Source organism: Delphinus delphis, chromosome 2, assembly GCF_949987515.2.
Source record: "Delphinus delphis chromosome 2, mDelDel1.2, whole genome shotgun sequence".
In the NCBI taxonomy this organism is placed as follows: Eukaryota; Metazoa; Chordata; class Mammalia; order Artiodactyla; family Delphinidae; genus Delphinus; species Delphinus delphis.
This window is the reverse complement of record NC_082684.1, coordinates 164,136,562-164,160,607: the sequence shown is the minus strand read 5'-3', so window position 1 is coordinate 164,160,607 and position 24,046 is coordinate 164,136,562. Positions and strand designations below refer to the sequence as shown.

Sequence of the window (24,046 nt, the reverse complement as noted above, 5' to 3'; positions counted from 1 at the left end):
ACACATACGCTTCATCCAATTCCTGCATATTTCAGCTAAGAGGCTTCTGTTTCTGATGCTTAAACATTTCACGATATTCTTCAGATCTTTCCACCACCTCCCAATGTGTTATTTTTCATAGTTCCATGATTATATTTTATTATCCAGGAAATATTTTAATGTACCAATTTATCCACTCCATCTTTTGGGTTTTTTTCTTTTTACTTTTTTCCTGATTCCTTTTCAACATGTGTTTTTTCATGCCCCCGTGCCTTATGCCCCAAGTTCTGTCCCCTAATATGGACAAGGAGAAAATGTCCTTCTTCCTCTAAGCCTAGTGAAGAAATCATCTTTCCTGGAGCTTTCTTTTCAAGACACTTATTTTAGGAAGTGTCTACACTTCTACAATCATTTAAATGCAGTATTTGTGTAGAGCTAGAATTAACTGTATGGTACCGTCAATTAGTTTTAAAATGCTTTGCTTCTCCGTGCCTATGATCCCATGAGGGACCACTGAGCCCTCAGTTTATTTCTGGGTCTGTTTTTCTTTTATGGGTGGGGCAGTGAGTGGGTGGGAGTTGAGACTATGACTTCAGAGCAGAATATCGTCAGATTAGTTTAGATGGACATTGCTACGTGGACATGATGTTGAGAAATCCAGGATTTTCAGATGTGTCCAGTTTGGCAAAATTCATTAGGTTTCTCCAGATGTTGTAATTATTATTTTTTATGTAAATAGTGTGTACTGCCATGTCTGTAATTACATTTACTACTTCTGTGTCTCATGGTTCCAACTCATGAGATGATTCCACTCTTTTGATTGTTAGGCACTTTTTCCAAGACCCTATTCACTTGAATTTTTTTTTTTAAATAAATTTATTTATTTATTTAATTTTGGCTGCGTTGGGTCTTTGTTGCTGCACGTGGGCTTTCTCTAGTTGCAGTGGGCGGGGGCTACTGTTGTGGTGCGTGGGCTTCTCACTGCGATGGCTTCTCTTGTTGTGGAGCACGGGCTCTAGGCGTGCAGGCTTCAGTAGTTGTGGCTCGCGGCCTCTAGGCGTGTGGGCTTCAGTAGTTGTGGCACACGGGCTTAGTTCTGCGACATGTGGGATCTTCCCGGACCAGAGCTTGAACCCATGTCCCCTGCATTGGCAGGCGGATTCTTAACCACTGTGCCACCAGGGAAGTCCTTCACTTGAATTTTGCTAGCTCTGAAGATAACTTTGATCCCCAGAGCCTTAGGTTTTAATCCATTGTAGTGCTCATGACTCCTAGTAGTTTCAGATATGAATTCTTCCTTTCCTCGGCATTTTTTATTGTGGTTATTAATACTAAGTTGAATTTTTCTTCTGGATCAAAAATTTGGATAGTTCCTTCTTGTTATGCATCTTCAGAGAAAGTTATGTTACCCATTATTACAAAATCATTAAATTTTAGGATTGGGAAGGATATTGGAAAAAGTGCAAAGTATTACAATCTGTTTGTAGTCCTCAATATAATTGCTCAGCGTGTCAGTCAGTTTGTTGCTTCGGCCGTCACGTGAGCAGAGTATGTCCTCTAAAAAGGAAGAAAGAAAGAAAAAAGCAGAAGCTTTTCAGTTTGTTTTTCTTTTCAGTGTAAAACTTTGTTCCAAATAGAACTTAGTATGGGTTCCCAATATCAAACGTGTTAAAGTGGTGTTTTATTTATATGCATGTATTTTGTAAGTTCAAATCTATCACCTTTTCTCATTATAAAATCAAATGGTGGGAATAGATTATGTTCATGAAATGATAACTTTAAAATGGGAGATATGAGTGGCAAGTGAGGTTTTGTTAGTATCCAAGTAGATGTTACTTTTGCCTGGTGTGGGCCAAGTTCATGTACATACAGAGAAGCAATTGCAAATTGCATGTCCTGCCCCCCCCACAACAGTTCAATTTTCCATCTTAGAATGCTGTTTAATTAAAAATTCTGTTTAATTTTTAAATTTTGTTTACTTAAAAATTCTGTTTAATATTTAATTTATGTTTAATTTAAAATGTAATGTTTAGCTTTTAAACATAATTTTTAATTAAACGTAAATGGCAGGAGAAGGTTGTCCCCTCAAAGTCTGCCCCTAAACTGAGTTAACCTGCAAGTTAGTATAGTACAGTCTCAACGGGTTAAACTTTCTGTAACATGTTTGAGAGTAGATTTTAATTATAGTTTCAAAAGTAGTTAAAATACATACATAACATTTTTGAATTAAACATTGTGGAAATCCTGAAAATCTCTGTGAAACTTTATTCCACAGAATATATTTTGAAAGAAAAAAGTGCTAATTTGTTATTTTAGCTTTAAAGTATACCAATACATACATAATGGCTACATTTTAAAGTCCAGTGAAGTTCAGCTTTCCAAGATTGAGTTGCAAACATTCTAAAACACACTGAAATTGTCTGCCCAGCTTCACCTGTCTGGAGCACCGTTCAGAAGTAGCCCCCAAGTAATCTATAAAAATATCGAATCACTGTGTTGTACACTTGAAAGTAATAAAATGTTGTAAGTCCACTATACTTCAATAAATTAAAAAGAAAAAGAAGTAGCCCCCAGAGTGTGTGGCTGACATGAAGTCTATGACTTCAGGATACGGAGAGGGAGACACCTTGCCTATTACAGCTTCCTCACTTGAACCAGTAACTCTAGTTTTACCAACATTTCACTAAACTTGACTACTCTCTAGTTGCTTACCCTGGGATAGAAGAAGGAAACCAGAAGGGAAGAAGGCTGTGCAAGGCCAACTGCTGTGTGTGAGAAATGATCTGTTTGCCAGTCCAACAGACATAAAAATGCAACGATCTCATGGGATTTAGGCCATCCCAACCTTTGTAAACTTTGAAAGCACTCCTGCTTTGTATCATGATCTGATAATGTCTATTTAGATGACCCTGAGTTATCAAGAAAAAATTTAAATTAGGTTTGTATCTGCTCTAAGAAGGCAAGAAAATTATGGTGAAATAGTGAGGCTTAGAGGACTTTTGAGAAACCACAGGAAGATTTGGAGGGTGGACATCACCAAGGAGAGGGGCCAGGGAGAAGGAAACAGGGAGTGGGGGCTCTTTGAGGGACAGCTCTGAGCTCCACAGCTTCTGTGGTGATAGAGTCACAGCAGCCAGAGATGTACCCTCTGTGCTGGCTGGGCATGGGGAGCAGAGGCAGTCGCTGGTGTTCTTAACCACACATGGGGGTAGACGCCATGACTCCACCACCAGGAGGGTTTGTGTGTTTGCATATATGTCATTATGTACGATGTAATGCGGTGAAGCTTTCTGTAGCCTGACATGCACTGTGGTCATATGGCTTCTTCTCTCTCCTCTTTCTCCTACCCTGCTCCCTCCCTCCCTCCTTCCCTCCCTTCTATTCTTCTTTCCACAAATATTTATTGAGGTCATATGAGCCAGATGCTGGTAGGTGCTGAATGTGCTCTGACAAGGGACAAGATAGCCTGTTCTTGCGGCCGCGGAACTTTCCTTGTAACTCTGAGACAGAGACATGTCAATAGGAACATACAAATGAATACGAAAAAAATTATAATGGGACAGAAAGTACATTCTAGGACACATTTGTGAGACCAGAAAGGCTTCCTGGAGAAAGTGAAATCGAAGGCGAGACCTAAGGGATAAAGAGGAATTAGCCAGAGAAGTGGGGTGTTCCAGGCCAGGGAAAAGCATGCAGGGGAAAAGCATGCAGGGGAAGAGGTGGGAAGGAGAGGGGTGAACTTCTCAGCCAGAGTGTGGATGTGAGCGAGAAGTCTGCAGAAGGCTCATCGTGGGGGCCTTGGGGGACAGGAGGCTGGACTTTTTTCTTGGATCAATGGGAAGCCATGGAAAGGTTTTACTCAGCGGAGTCAGGTGATCAGGTTGGCATTGTGGAAAGTTTGCTTTGACGAGTTGGATTAGAAGGGCAAGTCTGGCACGTGTTGTAGTTATCTAAAAGATAAACGTGGCCTACAATGAAAAAATGCAGTGGAGACGAAGAGAAGTAAATATAATCGACATGTTTAGGAGATAAAATCAATAGACTTGGTGATGGACTGATTAGATGTGTGCGGAGTCAAGATTACTCCCAGGTTTCTAGTGTGGGCAACTGGGCGCTAATAAATGAAAGAGAATACCCGGGGAAGAAATCGTTGTGGGATTGTGGTGGGATGATGGACTGTTGGATTTCAGACTGAATGTGTGGTGAATATGGGGTATGCACAAGTGGCAGTGCCAGTGGCTCTGAAATTCAGGAGGGAAGGCTGGGCTAGAGATGTAGATTTGGAAGTGATGAGCACGCATAGAGGGGGTACCCAGAGCTGTGGGAATGAGTGAGATCACCCCGGCGATCACCCAGGCGTACGCTGAGAAGAGAAGAAAGCCTGTTAGAACCCTGAAGGAGGATGGGCAGAGGGGAGCCCCCAGGAGGCAGAGGAGGAACAGCTAGGAGGGGAGAAGCTGGCCAGGAGTGTGTGGGGACAAAGACACCGAGGAAGAGGATGGAGGAGAGGCTAAGCAAGAGGAAGCCCAAAAGATGTCTGTTGGCTCCTCTGTGCTGCAGGAAGCCATTACAGCTTTAACCAGAGAAACGTCTGGAAACAGGAGCTAGGATGCATAGCATTGAGGAGAGAGCTGGAAGAGATGAGCAGAGACAGTGAGCTTAGTCCTCTTTGTAAGGAAGTTTGGCTGAAGGAGAGAACAGACTCTAGGACCTCATGCTGGAGTAGTGTGGGTGGAGGGAGGGATAGAAGTCAGGGGAGCCTTGAGTGCGCTTGGGTGCTGACGGGATGTAGCTCATAGAATAGAGAAGCGTAGGGTGAAAGCGTAGGCAGACAGTGGGGATAAGTGGGTCATAGAGGGTCATGAGAACGGAGGAGGGCTTGGGACCCAGAATAATAACAGAGAGGTGGCCTTGGCTAAGAGGAGAGACACCTCTTCCATTGGGACAGAAGGGAAGAATAAAACAACTGGTGTTAAAGTATTGTTTTGTGTCACAGTATTTTAATTATGTTCTTTAAAAAAATTTCTCCACAGACACTACCCAAAGCAGTCCTTCACCACGGTGGCAGATACACCTGAAAATCTTCGCCTGAAACAGCAAAGTGAATTGCAGAGTCAGGTAATTTCTGAAAGGCCTATTTTTGTTACATTCGTTCTAAATGTTATTCACAAGGCCGCTCTTCGGTCATCGTACTGTTCATGCCAGGTCACCAGCCGGTGTGCAGACCGAAAGCGGGCCTGGGTGGGCAGACCGGGCAGAAGCGCTGAGTGTCTGTTTTATTCCCGGTCTTGGATCACCCTGATATTCTCGGTTCTGTTATCCACATGGGACTAGGGCGAGTAAATGAGTTCTGGTCAGAGTAAGTGTTTCCCAACAATATTGATTTATTTGGTCCTAAATATTTAAAAACATTTTATAAATAGCTTTTCCACACTGCATATGTAGGGGAGAAAAGAGGTGTTAACTTGACCCAATTGCAGTGAGTGTGGGGCTAACACCCTGTCTGTGTATCTCACACCAGCCACTAGCTTTGTTTTCATCCTGTCACTTTATTCATATTTCTTTCATATGTCACACTGACAGCATGAACAAAGATTAGAACACCATGATTGGCTCCCAGTCAACCATTTTGGATGGAAACGTGCCTTCAGTATGGTGAAACACATCGGTTAAGACTAGGGATTTGAATGACAGTGTTTTCTTCAGGGACACCCCGTCTCTTCTTGAGAAGCCTAGGGTGCTCTCTTTCAGAGAAGTTCTCTTGCCGGCCACGGTGTAGGACTGCCGAGCAGTCCTCAGCGTGTGTGCTGGGCAGCCACGTGGCAGCCCACTGGTCAGCGGCGAGGTAAAGTAACACTGAGGAGCGGGGAGGGAAGGCTGAGTTGAGGTCCCCTTTCCACTGTTCATTGGTTGTGGCCTTGGGCCAGCCACTGGGATTCTTTGTGCTGGTGTAAAGTGAGACAGTCTATCTGATCTTGTCTACCTGCCTTGAGGGTGGCTGCAGGTGTCAAATAGGTAGTTAGGTGTGAAAGCATGTTGAAAAGTTAAAAAAAAGATTGTATGACTGTGGAGGCTGATTATGAGTACCATGGTCCCTGAGAATCCTCGATGTGAAAAAGGAGAAGAGTAGACTTCGTGAAGGAGGGCGGTGTCTAGCTAACACTCTTTGAAAATGTCAGTTGTAGCTGTTCGTAATGAGAGTAGTCAGCTCTCAGTTGCAACGGATCTAATTATTTCCACGCGGGTTTATCTGATCACAGGGGAGATGGTAGTTCCCTCCATCCTCTTTCTGGAGGACTTGGGACCACTTCCCAGTCCACTTAATTAGAGGAAAAAAACTCCGCGTAGGGTTTACTGTTGGTTAACAACGCCATGAAGACTTGGTTGGCAGTTAGTTTTCGGTTTATGTAAAATGCTAATTTTCCGTGTGCTAAGCTATTAGTTCAAAAAATTGAGTGCCGGCCAAAGAGAGGCACTATTGCAGAGCCAGCAAGAACACCCCTTGCTCATTCACACCGCGGAGGGTGCCAGGACTTGGCTCCTGTCTGTGCAGCTCCAATATGCCTTTCTTCTCATCAAGTTAGGATTAATTAGGTAATTCTGGAGAAGTACTTCGAGCACATTGGAAAACAGAACTAAATCAAGCAATCAAATATCTGTTTCCTGCCTGTTACACGTCCTTGTTCTGTGCAATAGAATTTATAATTAGTTAATCCTCTCTTCACAGAGTTCACGGGGTGTCTGAGGAAACAGGACTAACATACCACCCCCCCCCCCCCCACCTCGAGCAACTATGTTTAATTTAAAATAAGGACTCAGAAATGGGGGGGCGAGTATGGGTTGGTCTGGTTATGCTTCATGCTGGCGGGGTGGGGGTGGGGGGCTCTGAGTGGAGCCTTGAAGGTTGACAGAGGATCTGATATGAACCCTTATCTCCTTCCTTTAGAGAGCACACCGCTCCCTTTGGGTTCAGTTAGTGGTTATAGGTGTCGTCTCCTTGGTCCAGGAACAAGCATTTATTGTTTTCCCACCACACGCCTGACCTCTGGAAAGGCAAAGAAAAAAGGAGTCACTGTTTCATGAAAGACTGATTTTATTCTCCCTCAGGTAGGTAGCAAGCTGCGAACTTCAGAAGACAGAGCACACACATGCTTTTGGGCTCGTGGGACAGGAGTTCATAGAGGGGCACAACGCGCTATGGGGTCTCCAGGCAGTGGTCAGGTGAAGGCATCAGATTTTCTGTAAAATTTTGCTCAAAAATCATCTCCTTCAGAAAGAAAATGTAGGACTTCATCAGGCAGATGGCATGGGGAAATTCAACTCAACTCTAGAAACATGTGTTGACTACTTACTATGTACAAGGAATTGTGCTAGATGTCGGGGGAGGGAACAGCATCACCACCATCATCATCATCATTATTGTCAATCTTGCTGTATTCAGGGCACATAATTTTACAGGTACTACTTCATTTCCTCTCAAACAGCCCTGTGAGACAGGTATTTATTATTATCCCTATTTAGATGAAGCATTCAACCTTTAGAGAGTTTAGAGAACTCACCCTTTCAAACTTAGCAAGGAATTGAACTTGGAATAGAACCTAGATCTGTGAGCCCCAAGTGTCCACAATCTCAACCAGTACTCTGGTCACATTACTCAGAGAGCACCTAGAAAAGGAGGTGTGTAAGCAGATACTTTCAGTACAAGCCAATAGGGCAGTGTATGTAAAGGTAGAAGGACTCCTCTCAGGTGCAGAAGTCCTCTCTCTCCCCTTCCTCCCCTCCCCCTTCTTCTTCTCTTTTCCCTCCTCCTCCTTTTTCTCCTTCTCCTTCTCCATGAGCGATTAAAATACTTCTAGAGTGTTTCTACCTTTGCAAAGACATGGAAAGATATCTACCCTAATGGTAGTATTCATTACTGGCAAATCATTTAATGTTAGCATATTAAATGATTTGATTCTGTGGTAGAGCATTCCCTTTGAGTTTTGATACCAAGAATTCTGAACAGCTCAACAGTTTTGGTGGAAGATTGACTATTAAAATTTTATTTACTTGTTTTGATAACCTGTGATGCTAAATGAGCCAAATCTCTTCATTACTCCGCGTTTTGAAATTCTGAAATCCTTTAGAATTGTTTGGTTAAAACTCCTGTTTTTTCTTTTAGTTCATTAGCTTACCAAATGAGCCCAAATGAAGGGAAAACAAAAATAAATTTTCAGTCCAACCTAGGAAGTTATTTATGGTTACATATTGTTATCTTTCCCTTTTTTCTCTTCTCTGTCTCGGTCTCTTTCTTTTTCAGAGGGTTATGAACAGAGCCAGCATTTTTTTTTTTTTTTTTGTCTGAGTGGTAGATCCTCTCAAACTTTTTTGGGATCTATATTAGGTGCCGATTGTCATAATAAAATGATACGACATACCGGAGAGTAAACAAGGAAACCATGAGTTAGCTTTTCAGAACTGGTGATAGGCGGTGGCTTACAGGCATTATCCAGCTTGCAAATAGCTGGTGCCTGTCCACTTGGGCAGCCACTGACCGTGCTGGCTGTGGATGGCTCTGGAACTCTGCAGACAAGCGGGGGAGGGGAAGCATTCCTTCTTCCCTAGCTCCCTTTCCATCACATCTCACAGGATGAACTGCTTCAAAGAAATAGAATAACTGGAGGTTAGGTGCCCCCACTGGCCCACAGTGGCCCATGCCGTAAGGGGCAAAAGTGGAGACTTTTCCTTCCAGTGGTATTAGTAACGTTGTACTTCATCCGCGGGGCATCGGCCTTTCACTGCATGCCTTGGGACCAGTGTGATGTCCTTGTTTTTGTGCGGAGGTGAGCCTTGAGTTCCAAAGCCTTGCCTGGTAAACTAAACTTCTGGAACACAAACTCTTTGTAAGTTGGGCAGCCCCTAAACTTTGAAAACTTAAGTGAGGTGAAAACCCCCTTAGGAGAGAAAGTTTTTAAACTTATTATTTTCACATGATGTTGTAGCAAGTGTTTCTTGTTTTCAGGCTGTGGCAGAAAAGGCGCAGATGCTTTGAGTACCTTCCATCAGGAGTCTATGGACTTCATAAAGCTGGGGAAATTGTTCTTCAAATGGAATTTTGAGGGGAAGCCTTCACAGAAAAGAGAGCAAAACAGGGCCGTTGTAGCTTTAGCAAGGGGAGGGGGTGTTTCCCCTGCTTCTCCCCATCCTCCCCCTCTAGGGCCTTGGGATGAATGTCTTAGGAAGCCTTGGGCCTCTGTAGGCCAGAGTTCTGAAAAGCACTGCTGAAAGACAAAACGTTAGCTAACTTTCCCACTTGGTTGTTTATGTGATTGGCTTAGCTGTTTGCAATCCTGCTGAAAATAATGGAGAATTGGGGCTCCCTGGGTTCTTAAATGGAGTGTGTATGATTTATGAGTGCTGATAAGATGAAATTGAAAATTATGATGGATCGAATACAGATTATTCTGGAATCTTGAGTTTTCATTTTCATTTTGTAATCTATGTTAATTCTTTTTTTTTTTTTTTTTTTGCGGTACGCGGGCCTCTCACTGCTGTGGCCCCTCCCGTTGTGGAGCACAGGCTCCGGTCGCACAGGCTCAGCAGCCATGGCTCACGGGCCCAGCTGCTCCGCGGCATGTGGGATCCTCCCGGACCCGGGCACGAACCCGTGTCCCCTGCATCGGCAGGCGGACTCTGAACCACTACGCCACCAGAGAAGCCCTATGTTAATTCTTTTTTAATTTTCCATGTTTCTCTGGGGGCATAAAAAACATGGCGCACAGGGAACAGGATATATGACAGTAGTAAGGTGAGAAGTTGACATGGTTTTTTTATAGGGAAACATAATAGTTATACATATCTGCGGGAGGAATGAAGACACATGTCTAATATAAACCTCTGGAAGGTCAAGGAGGTAGGGCTGTGACCAGCATTCCCTTTCTGGCTTGCCCTAGGTACCTTTCTGTACCTCCTCATTCTGTCTTCCATTTTCAGGTTTTTTTCCCTCTCTGTTCTCTGTCATCTAACCAGCCAGTACGGTGTTCAGTTATTACCTAAAGCAGGACTCCTCTCAGGTGGTAGTTGCTTTTTAATAAGGTATCACTGAGGACTGACTTCCTTCAAAGCAACAGATCCACGACTAGGGAACATCAGTAATTGTCTAAAGATGACTGGAGAGCTCCTTTGGAGAGTATCCTCTGTGTATGTGTCAAATCTCATCCCAGAGGCCCCAACCCGATCATAAATTTGACCTGAATTTCATTTGCCACCCAGAGCCAATGATATGCCAAATTCTGTGCTAGATATTGGGGATGCTGTAGTGAGCAAAATCATAAACCTTCACTCTCAGGGGATTTATGGTCTAGTGGGGGAGAGGGCGCTAATAAAAAATTAACGAACATAGGCAAAATTGCAACTGTGACAAGAGCTGCAGAGAGAGAGCTGTGTGTATCTTAATTATGTTTAAAAACATTTTCAGGGAGTTGGAGGCCTGAGTGCTTTTCTGCAGACAGGTACATAATGGGATCTCAGAGTGGCCTGCTGCATCCTGCCCAGTGGTGGATCCCATTTCTAAATGCATATCTTTTTTTTTTTTCCGATTTCCTGATCTTAGCTGACGATTCTTTGCTCCTTGCTGGGTCCACTTACCGTCCCTTATCTCACGCGACAACCTCATACTTCTAAACAGGAAGACCGTCTCTCCAGATAGTTTTTCGTTGGTAATTCTTATATTCCACGGATCTCGGACAAGAAGCCTTTCATATTTGCTTTTTAATTTTCCATCTTCTTTGAACCTAATTTTGGCAGCTTTATAGCCCCCATCTTTTGATTTTTCACCATTTGATGCCGTATTTTGATCCGAGGGCGATGCTTCTTATTTCTCACAAAAAGCGCTTTCTCATGTATGTAAAGGTAAAAGTTCACAGGGAGAAGCTTCAGCATGTTTCTTTTCAAGGTTTTGAGGCAGTGAAAGTGATGAGAGATTATGTTTCACATATAGGAAGGGCTGAATGTGAATAAGTACTTCAAAGGAGAAATATTAATTCACTTGATGTGGCACATTTCTTCCAGGGAACAGAACATGCTGTGCAGATGTTAACTCTAACCCCCACCATCTCCCACAAGTCAGGTTGTTTTTCTGTTTTACTTCTGGATAAAATGATGTAAGAGGCAAAAATGTCAGGAGTGACAGACAGCAAAATAACCAAGATGTTTTGATTTGCTGTGTCATGATGGAGTTTCAGAGCCTTTCATCACAGGGGCCTGGTTTTCTACTCCTAACCCTTCTGAAATGACCCATATTCTTTCCATCTGTTCTCAGAGTCCCAGCAGAGTGGTTCTTTGGTGCCCTCCCAGCTCATCCTGCCTCCCTGCCCATCGTGCCCACAGCCGGTGGTAGAGGGTGGAGGTGCTGTACTCTGGGTGGGCAGGCCATGGGCTACTTGTTATTATTCTGTGGGCCACAGCCAGATTACTCGTCCTTTTAATCAGGCACTTGAATATATAGCCTGTCAATTTTTTGTGGCTCTGGGGTCATGGATATAACAGCTGTGATGAAGAGACTATTTTAAAAATACGAAATTAACGTGTTTTTCATCTTTCTCGTCTATAAATCATGTTCTGCTTTACCACCTCACACTTCTGGCTCCAGAGGAGGGAGAAGAGTGAACCCCACTTTGAGAAGGAGGGAATATGGTCCCAGGTGAGGGGGACGCCTATCCTTCCTTCTGGCTATGGTAACTTGTAGAAAAAAGGCAGGAAAAAATCAGAGACTGAAACGTGCCCCTGCCCCGTCTCTTCCGGTGGAAGTCTCTCATTGGGAAGATGGGGGAGGCATGGCAGGTCGGTGGAGAGCAGCGAGAAGCAGAGACGACCACCGCACGAGGCATCCTGCTGGCCCCTGCCAGCTCCACGGTGTGCCTGCGGGCAGGGAGAGAACCGGAGTTTAGTCCCTCATGTGGCGCAGAAGGGGTCAGACATTCCGGCGCAGAGGCAGTAGAGCGATGCTGAGGGTGCTCGCTGAGGAGCTGGCTGGGGCAGTGCCACCGAGGAATAATGGTCCCCAGGAGCCAGGGGTGGTGAGCGGCAGGGAGGAGCGGTGGGACCTCGGCGAGAGGTGCCCTTCTGAGCCGGGGGAGAAGGCACCGTGAGGGCAACAGCCAGAGGCTTCGTCAGGGATTCCAGGAGGGGCCCAGCGAGCGCGAGGACAGGGAGAGGCCACCGACGTCAGACGAGCTGGAGGAGAGAATGAGGGAACGTGGGCCTGGGTCCAGCGCTTCACCCTTGCTTCCCTCCGAGGTCACTGCCTCAGCATGGAATCAGGCAACGAAACCAAATTTATAGTACAATATCGGATTCAGAAAAGTCCTCTTGGTAGTAGCCAGCAGCACACAGTAGGTCTGATTAGTGCACTGAATCTTTCAACTCCTGTCAAGTACCTGTGTTTTCTTTTGCCAGAAACTATTTGGTCTAATTATCATTTCATGTTATCTCAGAACTTTGCTTATAGCGTCCGCTCTCTTCAGGAGGACCTCCTGCCGGAGTTCTCCATGGGCCTGTACAGATGGAAACTGGCTCGAGAAATTCTGTGCAGAAAGATGACTATGATGGCTTCATTCTTTAAAAAAGCTTCCATTTGCAACAGTCATTGTGTTGTGTTCTTTTTTGTTTTGTTTTGTTTTTTCGCGGTACGCGGGCCTCTCACTGTTGTGGCCTCTCCCATTGCGGAGCACAGGCTCCGGACGCGCAGGCCCAGCGGCCATGGCTCACGGGCCCAGCCGCCCCGCGGCATGTGGGATCTTCCCGGACCGGGGCACGAACCCGTGTTCCCAGCATCGGCAGGCGGACTCTCAACCACTGCGCCACCAGGGAAGCCCTGTGTTGTGTTCTGAAATGAGATCTCTACTGAAGCTTCCGAAGATATTGGTTGTACTTTTTAAAGGGTGAGGAGAGCAATTAGAATTTCCCTCCCTTCCTTCATTCCTCCTCAGCTCTCTTGATTTCTGGTGAAGTCAAGGATGAGGATGATAGTAAATCAGAAATTAAGGTGAGGGCTTCCCTGGTGGCGCAGTGGTTGAGAGTCCGCCTGCCGATGCAGGGGACACGGGTTCGTTGTCCCAGTCTGGGAGGATCCCGCATGCCGCGGAGCGGCTGGGCCCGTGAGCCGTGGCCGCTGGGCCTGTGCGTCCGGGGCTTGTGCTCCGCAGCGGGAGGGGCCACAACAGTGAGAGGCCCGCGTACTGCAAAAAAAAAAAAAAAGAAATTAAGGTGACACAAACTTGATCCTAACTAGTAGGGAAGTCAAAGCTCCGTTTGACTGACACTCTGAGTTCCCATTTATATGAAATTGGCTTTATTTCAAGGGAATCTGTAATCTGCAGATATCGTCTAAGGGAAGTTGAACAAGCCTCTTCAGCTACAGATTTAGCTTCCTAAGCGTGCGGTACTTTTAGAGCCCAAGCAACTAAATATACCAAATTTCACATTCTTGCTTAAACTAAAGATGTGAAGAATAGCGAAACCAAGGTTCCTATCCTAGTTTTAATTAAACAAACAATCTTAGAGCCCTTATACAGATTTTTTTCTTTATCTCTAGAATGGCTATAATGCTTATAAATTATTAAAATTAAAATGAAAGTACATCTTAACTGTGTTTCTTCTATGTACTTTGCAAGATTTCCTTAGAATTGGATAATCTCCAAGGCTCTGAGAGAACTTTTCATTCTAGAAGATTTTATTCTCTACAGGAATATTGCTTAAATCTTAGGTATGTATATATACTATATATATATTTACATATAATACATATAAAATGTTTGTATGTGTGTATATGATGTAATGCACATTGTACATATATGTTCACACATGTATATACATCTGTGTGTAATATGCAGATACATACATATACATATATTTATATATATACATACATATAATAATATAATAAAGCTAACTTGGAGAGACAATGTTCAGAAAATAGTCTCCTTGAAAATCTGAAAGACTGAGAAAACGTGAAGTATCTTTTCTCTTTTGTTATCGATGGCTAAGTATGATTTAATTCACTGCCGGACACTGAAACAGCTGCACCATTTGCAATCTTAGTTCCCATCATGTAAATTAGCTCTGCAGTTCCTGTGTCTTTTAGTCATTCCATATGTTTTAGGAAATAGCTAAGGTGAAAAAGTGTAACAGAGATGGTATTACTTCTGGAAGTGAGGTAATGAGATCTTTTTCAAAATATCACCTATTCCAGAGGGCAGATTACTCATTTCACAATATAACGAGCAGAGACGTCGTTAAAGCTTTACCTGTTTTGATGGGCCTTACTCTCTCTGTAGTTTCTTAATTAATTTAATGTTTTTTTAATAGCTGTTTTCTTTATCCTTTGTTTTAAATTTTAAACTAGAAGCTAGAGATCTTATTAATGTAACAGTTATTACTTAATAACCAGGCTAAGCAATTGTCAGGACTGTATTTATACCATTTGATGATAAGGGTAATAATGTATGAAATGAAGTAGAAACAAAGAAAATAATTTCATGAAAACCAGGAGTCTTATGGGAATGAAGAATTAGATACTTTATTGCAAAGCAGACAGATGCTTTTCGAAGTTTTTCTTGACATTAATTACAAATCAAGAAAAATCAAGGTGTTTTTGATTTCAGACCTTTACTAGCAAAGAAATCTCATTTAAGGACCCACATGTACTTCTTGTAATTTAATTCTGTATAAAGCTGCTTCAATTATTTATTGGTTTAATCTACATTTACTGAATACCTCCTTTGGCCAGACACTGCCTACTCTTGGGGTGAAGGTGTGTGTGGACAGAAGCCAGCAGCATGGGGGAGGAACACGACCCCTGACTTAGAGGTGTTTATTGAGTTTCCTCAAAAGATATTCTCCCCAATTCTGCAAACAGTTATTTTTTTCTGTGCTCTGTGTAGCTTTCCCCTCTCATTCCCCGCTGAAATGTTTACCCGTTCTGCGAATGGAAGCCCAGAATGACTCTCTTTCCCTTTACATAGATCAAATACCAGCTGCTCTGAGAAACTATGTATTGGGGAAGAAATGATCTTTTAACTGGTTTTGGAAATAACTCCCCAGCACCCGTGCCCTTTTGTAAACTTTTTGTAGAGTTTGCTCCTTCTTAAGATAATGTGGATAAAATGTTTTTGATTGTTTCATGGACACAGGAAAGCTTCTCCAATAAAATCCACTTTTTGGGGGGGGTTATCATCAGGAGAATTAAATCATGTCATCAGCAATGTCCCAATCCTCTTGTTATCCTGCAGACTCCTCACCCTTTTTGGGTCACGGACCCCTTTGGAAGTTTGATGAAAGCCATTGAACTTCTCCTTTGGAAAAGGTACAAAAGCAAAAATATGCCAACTTTAGAATATAATTGCAGGGAGTTCATGGGTCAGCAAAGGTCATCAGAGTCCCAGGTTTTAGAAGGTGTGGTCAGGTCAGCCAGTGGGAGGAGCAGAGAAAAAATAGGCGGAACTTAGAGGTTTAGCAGAGGCTAGAGGATTGGCACAGAGGTTATGGATTCCCTGCCTTCTAAGCACAAATTTATCTTGATTAAAATATTAACTGTCTTGGAAACGTGAAATGTTACTGCCTTAAAGAAGGCAATCTAGCGACAACCGTTAAACCTTAAAAATACGCGTCCTCTTTGATCCAGCAGTTCCACTCCTGGAAATTTCTCCTGTAGAAACAGAAATATCAGCATATGAGGCACATGGGCAAGGACCTCTAGGTCAGCATTGTTTGTAGCAGCAAAAAACTGGAAACTGAATGAAAGCCCATCAACAAATAGTAGAATAAATTATGATAACCCAGACCACAGAATATCATGCAGCCATTAAAAAGAATGAGATAGAGGTAAACCAGATGCCTTTGGGATGTCCATGTGGTATTACTCAGTGAGAAATTTAGATACAGAAAAGTGTATAAATGACAAAACTCTCCCTCTGTGCATGTGTGTGCATATCTATGTATTTGCGTATGTCTGATTAAGATTATATGTGTGGGGAGAAAAATATGAAGTAGTATGCACTAGGGTGTTAGCATTTATTTGTTCTGGGGGCTTATCCATGGTGAGCCAAACAAAGGGGAAAAATGGTTAAAATAATTTAAAAGATGTCTATGATGGCATGAATGCATTTTTATGCAATTATCTATTTATCTGTCTGTATCTGTCTATCTCTCTTTATTATCTGTATGTTGGTGGGTATATGTGAGAAGAAAGAACACAATGACTTAGAGACATAATTGCTTGTATGTATTTAGCATTCCATTCTTTTACTTCTTTCACAGCCAGTAACACTGGGGCTTCTCAGTTCAGTCTTGTGGGGCTAACTAGGCCAATATGGCCAGCCTGCGATCTCCCTGCTGACTTATTAGGTGGATTTCCTGTGACTCACTGCTCTGAAGTTATTTAGTCTTTAGCAAATGTTTGTTGGATGTCTATTTTATGTCGTGTACTAGGCTTTGTGCTGGGAGGACTCAAAGAACTAAGGGGTGTGTGTGTGTGTGTGTGTGTGTGTGTGTGTGTGTGTGTGTGTGTGTGTGTGTGTGTGTGTGTGTACACAACTCAGGGACTGTTTGCAGCTGCATTTGAACTTCCTCCCCCCAATCTGTCATTTATCTGCTTGTGGGTGTGTAGGGTCGAGAGCATAGATGCTGCTCTCATGTCAGTAAGAACCTAAGAATTTGGAGTAGGATCTTGACATTCCTTCTTTTTGTTCCATTAAATGACCTACTGCCTGATTCTCCAACTTTTCCTCAGAGATGCCTGAAGACCTCTAGAGAGGATAGTACTGAAAGGACTTTAAAGGAAAAAGATGTATGAGGTGCTTCCTGTAGATCATTGTCTCTCAAACTTGTGGTTTCCCACATCATAGTTACCTGGTGAGCATGTGGAAGATGCTTACCTGTGGAGCTGGCCCCAGACTCACTAAGAGGGAGGCCTAGAAGTCCACAGCGTTATTAAGTGCCCCGTGGAAGTCTCACGCACGTTAACGTTTGAGAGCCAGTGCCATCAAATTTTGCTTCAAATAATGAGCCTTCCTGGCGTCTTTCCCCAGAATTTTACCAAGACTTTTCCATATCCTTGGACTTCTTTCCCACGTGGCTGTGGAAAGCTTAGATATTGTGCCATGTGGACATTGGTCCCCGTTCACTGGTTTCTCATTCAGATGGACTGACCTCCGTCTGTCAGGCAGGATACTTGGGAGCGTGTGCTGCTGCCAGGCTTCTGAAAGCTTATGCCACTGCTTAGGATGCAAGTCCAGAGAACACAGACAGGAGAAGGGATGCTTTAATTCAGTTTTAGGACATTTAGGTATTTGACTCAGCAGATACTCTTACAGACATTTGTCTAATATCAAAATGGCTTTTTATTTTCCTCTTTTAGTTCATTAGTGATGTCTGCATTTTAGAGGAGATTTTATGAAGAGAAACTTTCAGACCATAGTGTCACTACTGAACACACACAATTTCATTCTGAATGTAAAGAAATCAATGTAGATCAGAAAAAGACTAGAATGGTTTGAAAAATCAACAACCTCATGGTCAAATTCAAATGTCTTTAATGTAACAGAGTCAGTACATACATACACACAAGAGAGAATTTCAGGTTACAATGCACTTTGTTGTTTGTAACGACAGGAGTGAAACCACGATTTGCACACATGATGTAAATGTTTTGGAATTCTTGATTCTTTGGGCTACTTCTGGTTTATTTATAAATATTCGTAATAGAATCAAGAACTGAAAGTGTTTTTCAGATATCTAAGATTTATCCCTTTACTCAGGGTTTCTTCCCCAGTCCTTTTATCTAAAATGTCAAAATAACTGAAGCAAAGGCTAGTTCATATGAAAAGCAGAACTGAGTGACTGTTTTCCTACATTCCTCATGTGATTGTACCTGTATAGACAACAACCTTAGTACTGTTCTGATTAGAAAGGCCTTGTCTGGGAACCTTTTATCTCCACAGCAGGATATATACAATCCGAGTCGATGCTAGAAACCCACGACTTCACCCCTCAATCAATAATCATCGATTGAGTAGAGTTGGTTTCGGGGCTCTGTATTAGACACCACGAGGCACACAGAAGAAGAGTCATAGTTTCTGCCTCTGAAGAACAGTCTAATTCAGAAGGTGGTTCACATGTGCACGCGCTGACATGGTTCCGTAACAAAAGGTTCTTTCAACAAATACTAGGGAAGACAACATAAAGAAGTGATGGTGGAATAGGGGAGGTGTTGGAGAGCAGGCACATGACACTGTAGAGAGACAGCTGAACAGGAGCAAGACGCGAGGAAGCCATGAGCGTAACCCATGAAGCTGTCTCCATCCGAAAGTCGTCAGCTGGAGGCTGTGGGCAGTCGGTCAGGGGAGTCTGTGCTCTGGAGGGTGGAGAGGCTTTGGAATGAAATGATGAGGTCCTCAATCAGGGTAGTGAAAAAGCTGTTGAAGAATCATGGTCTAGGGATTTTGTGAAATGCAAAGCTTGGAGAAATGAAAGAACTCCAGTGTGAGGAAGTGAGGAGGCTGAATCAGGATCGTGGCTGTGAAAATAGGGAAGCAAAACTTAGTGTTACTTTTGGAGAAAATTGGATATTAGGGGTAAGTTGGGGAAAAAAAATAAAGTCATATAATGAAAATATTTGTGAAGGTATTAAACACATCAATCTGAGACACTTTATTAATTAATTAATTTATTTTTGCTGTGTTGGGTCTTCATTTCTGTACGAGGGCTTTCTCTAGTTGTGGCAAGCGGGAGCTACTTTTCATCGTGGTGCGCGGGCCTCTCACTATCATGGCCTCTCTTGTTGCGGAGCACAGGCTCCAGATGCGCAGGCTCAGTACTTGTGGCTCACGGGCCTAGTTGCTCCGCGGCATGTGGGATCCTCCCAGACCAGGGCTCGAACCCGTGTCCCCTGCATTAGCAGGCAGATTCTCAACCACTGCGCCACCAGGGAAGCCCCCTGAGAAACTTTAAATTAGAGGGGAAACAGTGACTAGTGGTGGGGAATAAACCTGATTAATTGACTTTTAAATTGTGGAGTTTTGGTCTTCAGAAATTCATTTGTGTCATAAACTATCATTGAATAGACCTTTGACATGGTAAATATTCTATGGTTTAGAATAACTTCGTAGGCTTTCATTCAGTAGGTGGTAAATAAGTGCTGGATGACAAATTCTGGTATTTATCGTGCAAGGTAATCTGCAATTCTATGAGAGGCGTTTTCCTGCCTGGGACACAAAGCTCTGCTACAGTTATTTGTGAATAACTTTTTATAACTCATGTTCTAAGACTATTGTAAATTGCCATTTAAAAGAACAATGTTTCATCAACATAAAAAAAAACCCCTCCTTCCTACATCAGGGGTATTTTCCTCTTGTCTAAAAAATACATACTTCTTTTTAGAAGTCTGTATTTACACTGAGCTGGTACTTTTCTTCTCTGGAAAGGAAAAAAAAAAACCACTTAGAAAAACCCAAGTAACCAAACAAATCACCTTGATTACTACCTACAGAGAAAAGGAGCTGGCTTTATCTTTTCTCTTGTGCATAGTTTTAGATCAATCAATATATGAGAAATAGTTATGTTAGAAACTGTTTGGATATTTGGTGTAGTGGGTGTAGAGAATGGGTACATCAAATTGCTACCTAACAGAGCAAGGAAACGAGTTCATATTGTCTATTGGGAAACAAAGCGTCTGACTATTAGAAAGAAAAAAAAAAAGACAGTGTTGAAAGAGTGTGTTGAGTTGCCAGGGACCGCTAAGCTTCTACAGTCTGTTCACGTGTGCAGTGCCGTTAGTCATCTGTCTCCTAGTTGCTGACCAGAGGGCTTTACCAATAGTGGCATTATTTTCCTGGGTTTTTATTTCCCTGGAGTACCTATGATAATGCTGTATGTTATGCTGTAGATCGGTTATTTTGGTAGACCTTGAAATTATGTCCACCTTACAACTTGGAAAACTTTGGTTAGGAAGAATCTTCTGGCTGTGTTTCACTTTGCAGCTTCTTCGGCTCTCACTTGCCACACGGGCTCTGAGCCTGTTCCGTGGAACGTGTGTATGACACGGGTGCCTGTTCCACTTCCTACGCGCCAGTCATCCTCTTGTACCAAGTCGCCCTTCTCCCCATGGAATGTGGCGGCCAGGCGGTGTCAGCTTTCGGTCAGCTGGCTGGCCCTGGTGGGGTAGAACCTGGTGTCCAGGTCTGACTCCACACTTGCTTTTTCCTGATAGCCTTCCTCTCTGTGACATCTTGCCCGTGACTTTCTGGAGAGAAAGTGGGATACATAGAAGCTAATAGGGGGATCCTTTGCGGGCTCTCCACCTCTCCCCTGTGCTTTCCCGAGCTTGTCCTCTGCCCTTTGCTCTCAACACAGACACCCATGACCGTCTGACCACTGCTTTCCTCTTCTTCCTTGCACTTGGCTTTCCCTTCAGTGCGTCAGCTTCCTTCCAAATCTTTGTCCGTCTTCCAAATGGCAGAGCATCCAGAAAGACTGGAGATACGTTTTCTGGTGTCCATGCGAAGCTTTTGCTTACTTAGATGCATTTTGGGGGATATGACTTTCTTGTTTCAAGGGCCGTTTTTCTGTTAGCAGTAAGTATTTGACCCTTCCGTCTCCAAATGTCTGGAGTTTAGATTTAAACAGATTCTAAATCCACTTGATTTTTTTTCTACAGCTATTTCACTCCCTCCTTTGCAAATGCTGATCTGCAGGTTACCTAGGAATGGCTTCTCCCTCTTCAGAGACCTCTGTTGTTTGCAAGGGGTCAGCATCTTGCAACCCTTTGCAGACAGGGAGAGTGATAGGCTTTGTCTGGCCAGGAAAAGTCACTTTTGACTGAGGACATAAGTAAAACGAAAATCTTCTGTAGTGCAACATCCAGCCGCTAAGTTAAACCACCTGCTTCAGCTGTAGCGTAGGGCCCCCTGTGTGGCCCTTCACGTGCGTCACGCTAGGGCGAAACCAACACTTGACAGCAGAACGATAATAAATCTGTCGTGGTGGCCACAGTCCTCTTCGGCCCCCTCTGCCTAGTGGCCAGAGTCCTTTCTGAGTTAAGAGATTCACCAATGACGAGGATGGTGACGGCTGGCTTCCAAAATATAACAATTCATGGTCGCAGTTAGAGCTTAATTTCCTTAAACCTTTCATCAGGGAAGGAAGCACTTTATAGTAAATGACTGTATTGCTTGAAATCATCTGCCCGCGGAGCCTTCATTATATTCCTTAGTCATTATGGCTTGCATCACATGATCTTTTCTCCAACATCAGGTGAACCAACAATGAAATTGCATTTCTTTGAATTAGAGTACAGATTATTATGGCAGAAAAAAGACATTGAAGGGGAAACGTTCATGTTTATGTTTGAATAAATGTGAAAGCTTAATGGCCTCAGAGGCAGTTAAAGCAGAGGTTGTAAGAGAACACGGAACCGTGGTACCTCATTGCTTTAGATGTATCTCTGAATGAGTGCAGGCAAAGCACTTTCACTTTCCAGTCCCGGGTGTATAAATCCTGGACATGCAATCATTTGGTGTGTATTTCTCGTGCGGGTAGGAGAACACAGCATCACTGATAGTTCTTATTTTGATCTCCGGGCTCTAACACGCATTAGGCAATCAATCAATGATTATTGAAATAAAGTGGAAAAGTCTTTACTCAGAGAGGGTCTCCCTCCCCCATCTCTTGCCCACACACGCCTGGGCTTCTCTATGGCTTTTGTATGGTTAACGCAGTCCTAGGATTGGGAACATTTTGGCGCTGCAGATGGGAATAAGCAGTTAAAACAAGAGCCTGGGAAAGAGAATTATTGCTTGCTTGGGTTTATTTATCTGGCTCTGACCCCGGGCCTTACCTGACCTGCATATCCAGCATGATCCCTGGATTCCAGATAGCCAACCTGGCCTTGCTGTCGGCTTCCGGACCCTGTCATGAGTGTGATCGACTCCTGGGTCCATCCTTGTCATCCTGCCATCTCACCTTTGCCGCTGTTCTCCTTAACTATATACTGGACAGATAGGGAGTCACTTAGTGGAAACTAAAGTGATGCATTAAGTAACTTAATTGGGGCTAGTTATGGAATCAGACTGTGACTTTTACAGGGTATCCGAGTCGACATGTTGCAGAGTGCTAGAAGCAGAGCCAGTTGGATGTGGAATATAATGTGCAGAGAGAGAGTATCATTGCTGTGTGCTTTATTATAATTTCTATTTTTCCTCACAGCCATCTGCTCTGTTATATATTTGGTTATTCTGATGTCAAGTATGAGACCTAGATATAGGATTTTTATTATTCTACCATTCCTCCTGCCCTCTTTCAGCGGCACAATCCTTGTAGCAGTCAGAGCCTGTGGTTGCCAAATGCCCGTGTTGCAAGAGCCCCAGCAAGGATAGAGATCCTGTGTTTGTTTTCCCCGTAGATTACAGATGAATGAATTGAGCGAATGATGGGAGACAACATGAGACCTCATTTAGTGAGGGTTTATAATGAGCCAGGCATTGTGCTCAGGGCTTTTTGTAGAGTGTCTCAGCAAATCTTGATAACGTCCTTAGGTAGGCATGCTTATTCTCATTTTGTAGATGAGGAAGCTGTGGCTCAGGGAGGTTGAGTAAACTACCTGGGGTCACATAGCTCGTTGGGGCCCTTGCCAGCCGTGGGTCTCAGGTCCTTCTGACTCCAAAGCCTGAGCTGTTCCTTACCAGGCCAGGCGATCTCAGTGTAGCCGTTCTTTTAAATGACACTTTTGTGATTTCAGTACCATATCATAGCAGTGCAATGACACTTTAGGTTTAAAATTCTCCAAGTTCTCTTCATGAGGTTAAAATTTTTATATTTGGACTTTTAAAATTGTAATTTCTGGTAAATGTCTTATTATTTTATTTTATTTACTTTTGTGGTTATTTTGACACTCAGTCTGGTTTATATCATTCCTGGAGCCATTAAATACCTTTGTTTAAATTATGCAATAACTTTTTGTTTACATGTTAGCGATTTTAGCCAGTTTAGTTATTAACAGCTCTGCTGTTTTGTTTGCTTTATCCATTTTAAGTTGTGTTGAATAAATGTCCTCATGTTTTTTAAGCTTACTGATTTTTAAATTCTAATTCTATATAGGCTACCTCATGCATCTAATTTTTTTTTTTTTTTTTGCGGTACGCGGGCCTCTCACTGTTGTGGCCTCTCCTGTTGCGGAGCACAGGCTCTGGACGCACAGGCTCAGCGGCCATGGCTCACGGGCCCAGCCGCTCCACGGCATGTGGGATCCTCCCGGACCGGGGCACGAACCCGTGTCCCTTGCATCGGCAGGCGGACTCTCAACCACTGCGCCACCAGGGAAGCCCCATGCATCTAATTTTTAAACTTTTATTTCTATACTTCTACTGATCAGAGTCTTGCCATTTAATTTATTATAAAACCAATGAAAAAAGGGTAAATTATTCACATTTCAATAACAGTTTTTAAAGTAGGTCTGATCATAGAAAACACCGAGTTATATTAGAAATCTGATTTTTGGTGTAGCTCTATTTCGCCAAATAATGGCGAGGAACTGGTTAAACACGTTAATGCATAGTGTGTTGGAGACTTGGTTGCTACTCATAAATTCTTCAGGAGCTAATTTTTATTGGCAAAGATGTTTTCCATTTCATCACATCCTTTGTCTCTCTCTTCTGAGACAGCTCAGGAACCCAGAGCACTCATTTACTCAATGGCTGCTGTGGTGCTGCTTCCAGGGGCTCCGAAGCATCAGAGCAGCTCGAGTTGTGGTTTCTGACTTTGCTCAGCCCTAAGGAGAGAAGCACCCCTCGTTAGTGCCCGCTGAGTGGGGTCCACAGGGGAGCACTAGAGGTGCTCCGAGAGGGGCAAGATCACCGCTGTGGGCTGGGCAGGGTTCACTGACCATATCCACTGTGTGCATGCCTGCATGCCTGTGAGCTTTGTCCTGGCTCTGCTGGTGCCAGAGAGGATTTAACATCACTCTCAATGGAAAACACTTAGAGGATATTTACGAGTATAATGAGAAAGGAAGCGAGGCCTTTTAGAGGAGGAAGCC

The 24,046-nt window shown here is 43.4% G+C and overlaps 1 protein-coding gene across 2 annotated transcripts in view; it reads left to right on the top strand.

The window, feature by feature from the left end:
• NEBL (nebulette) overlaps positions 1 to 24,046 on the top strand; it is a 337,204-nt gene that overhangs the window by 119,884 nt on the left and 193,274 nt on the right. For both annotated transcript variants that reach the window (XM_060006187.2, XM_060006186.2), the window contains exon 3: positions 5,013 to 5,097. In XM_060006187.2, the coding sequence (XP_059862170.1) occupies positions 5,013 to 5,097 (85 nt within the window). The remainder of the gene's footprint in view (positions 1 to 5,012; positions 5,098 to 24,046) is intronic.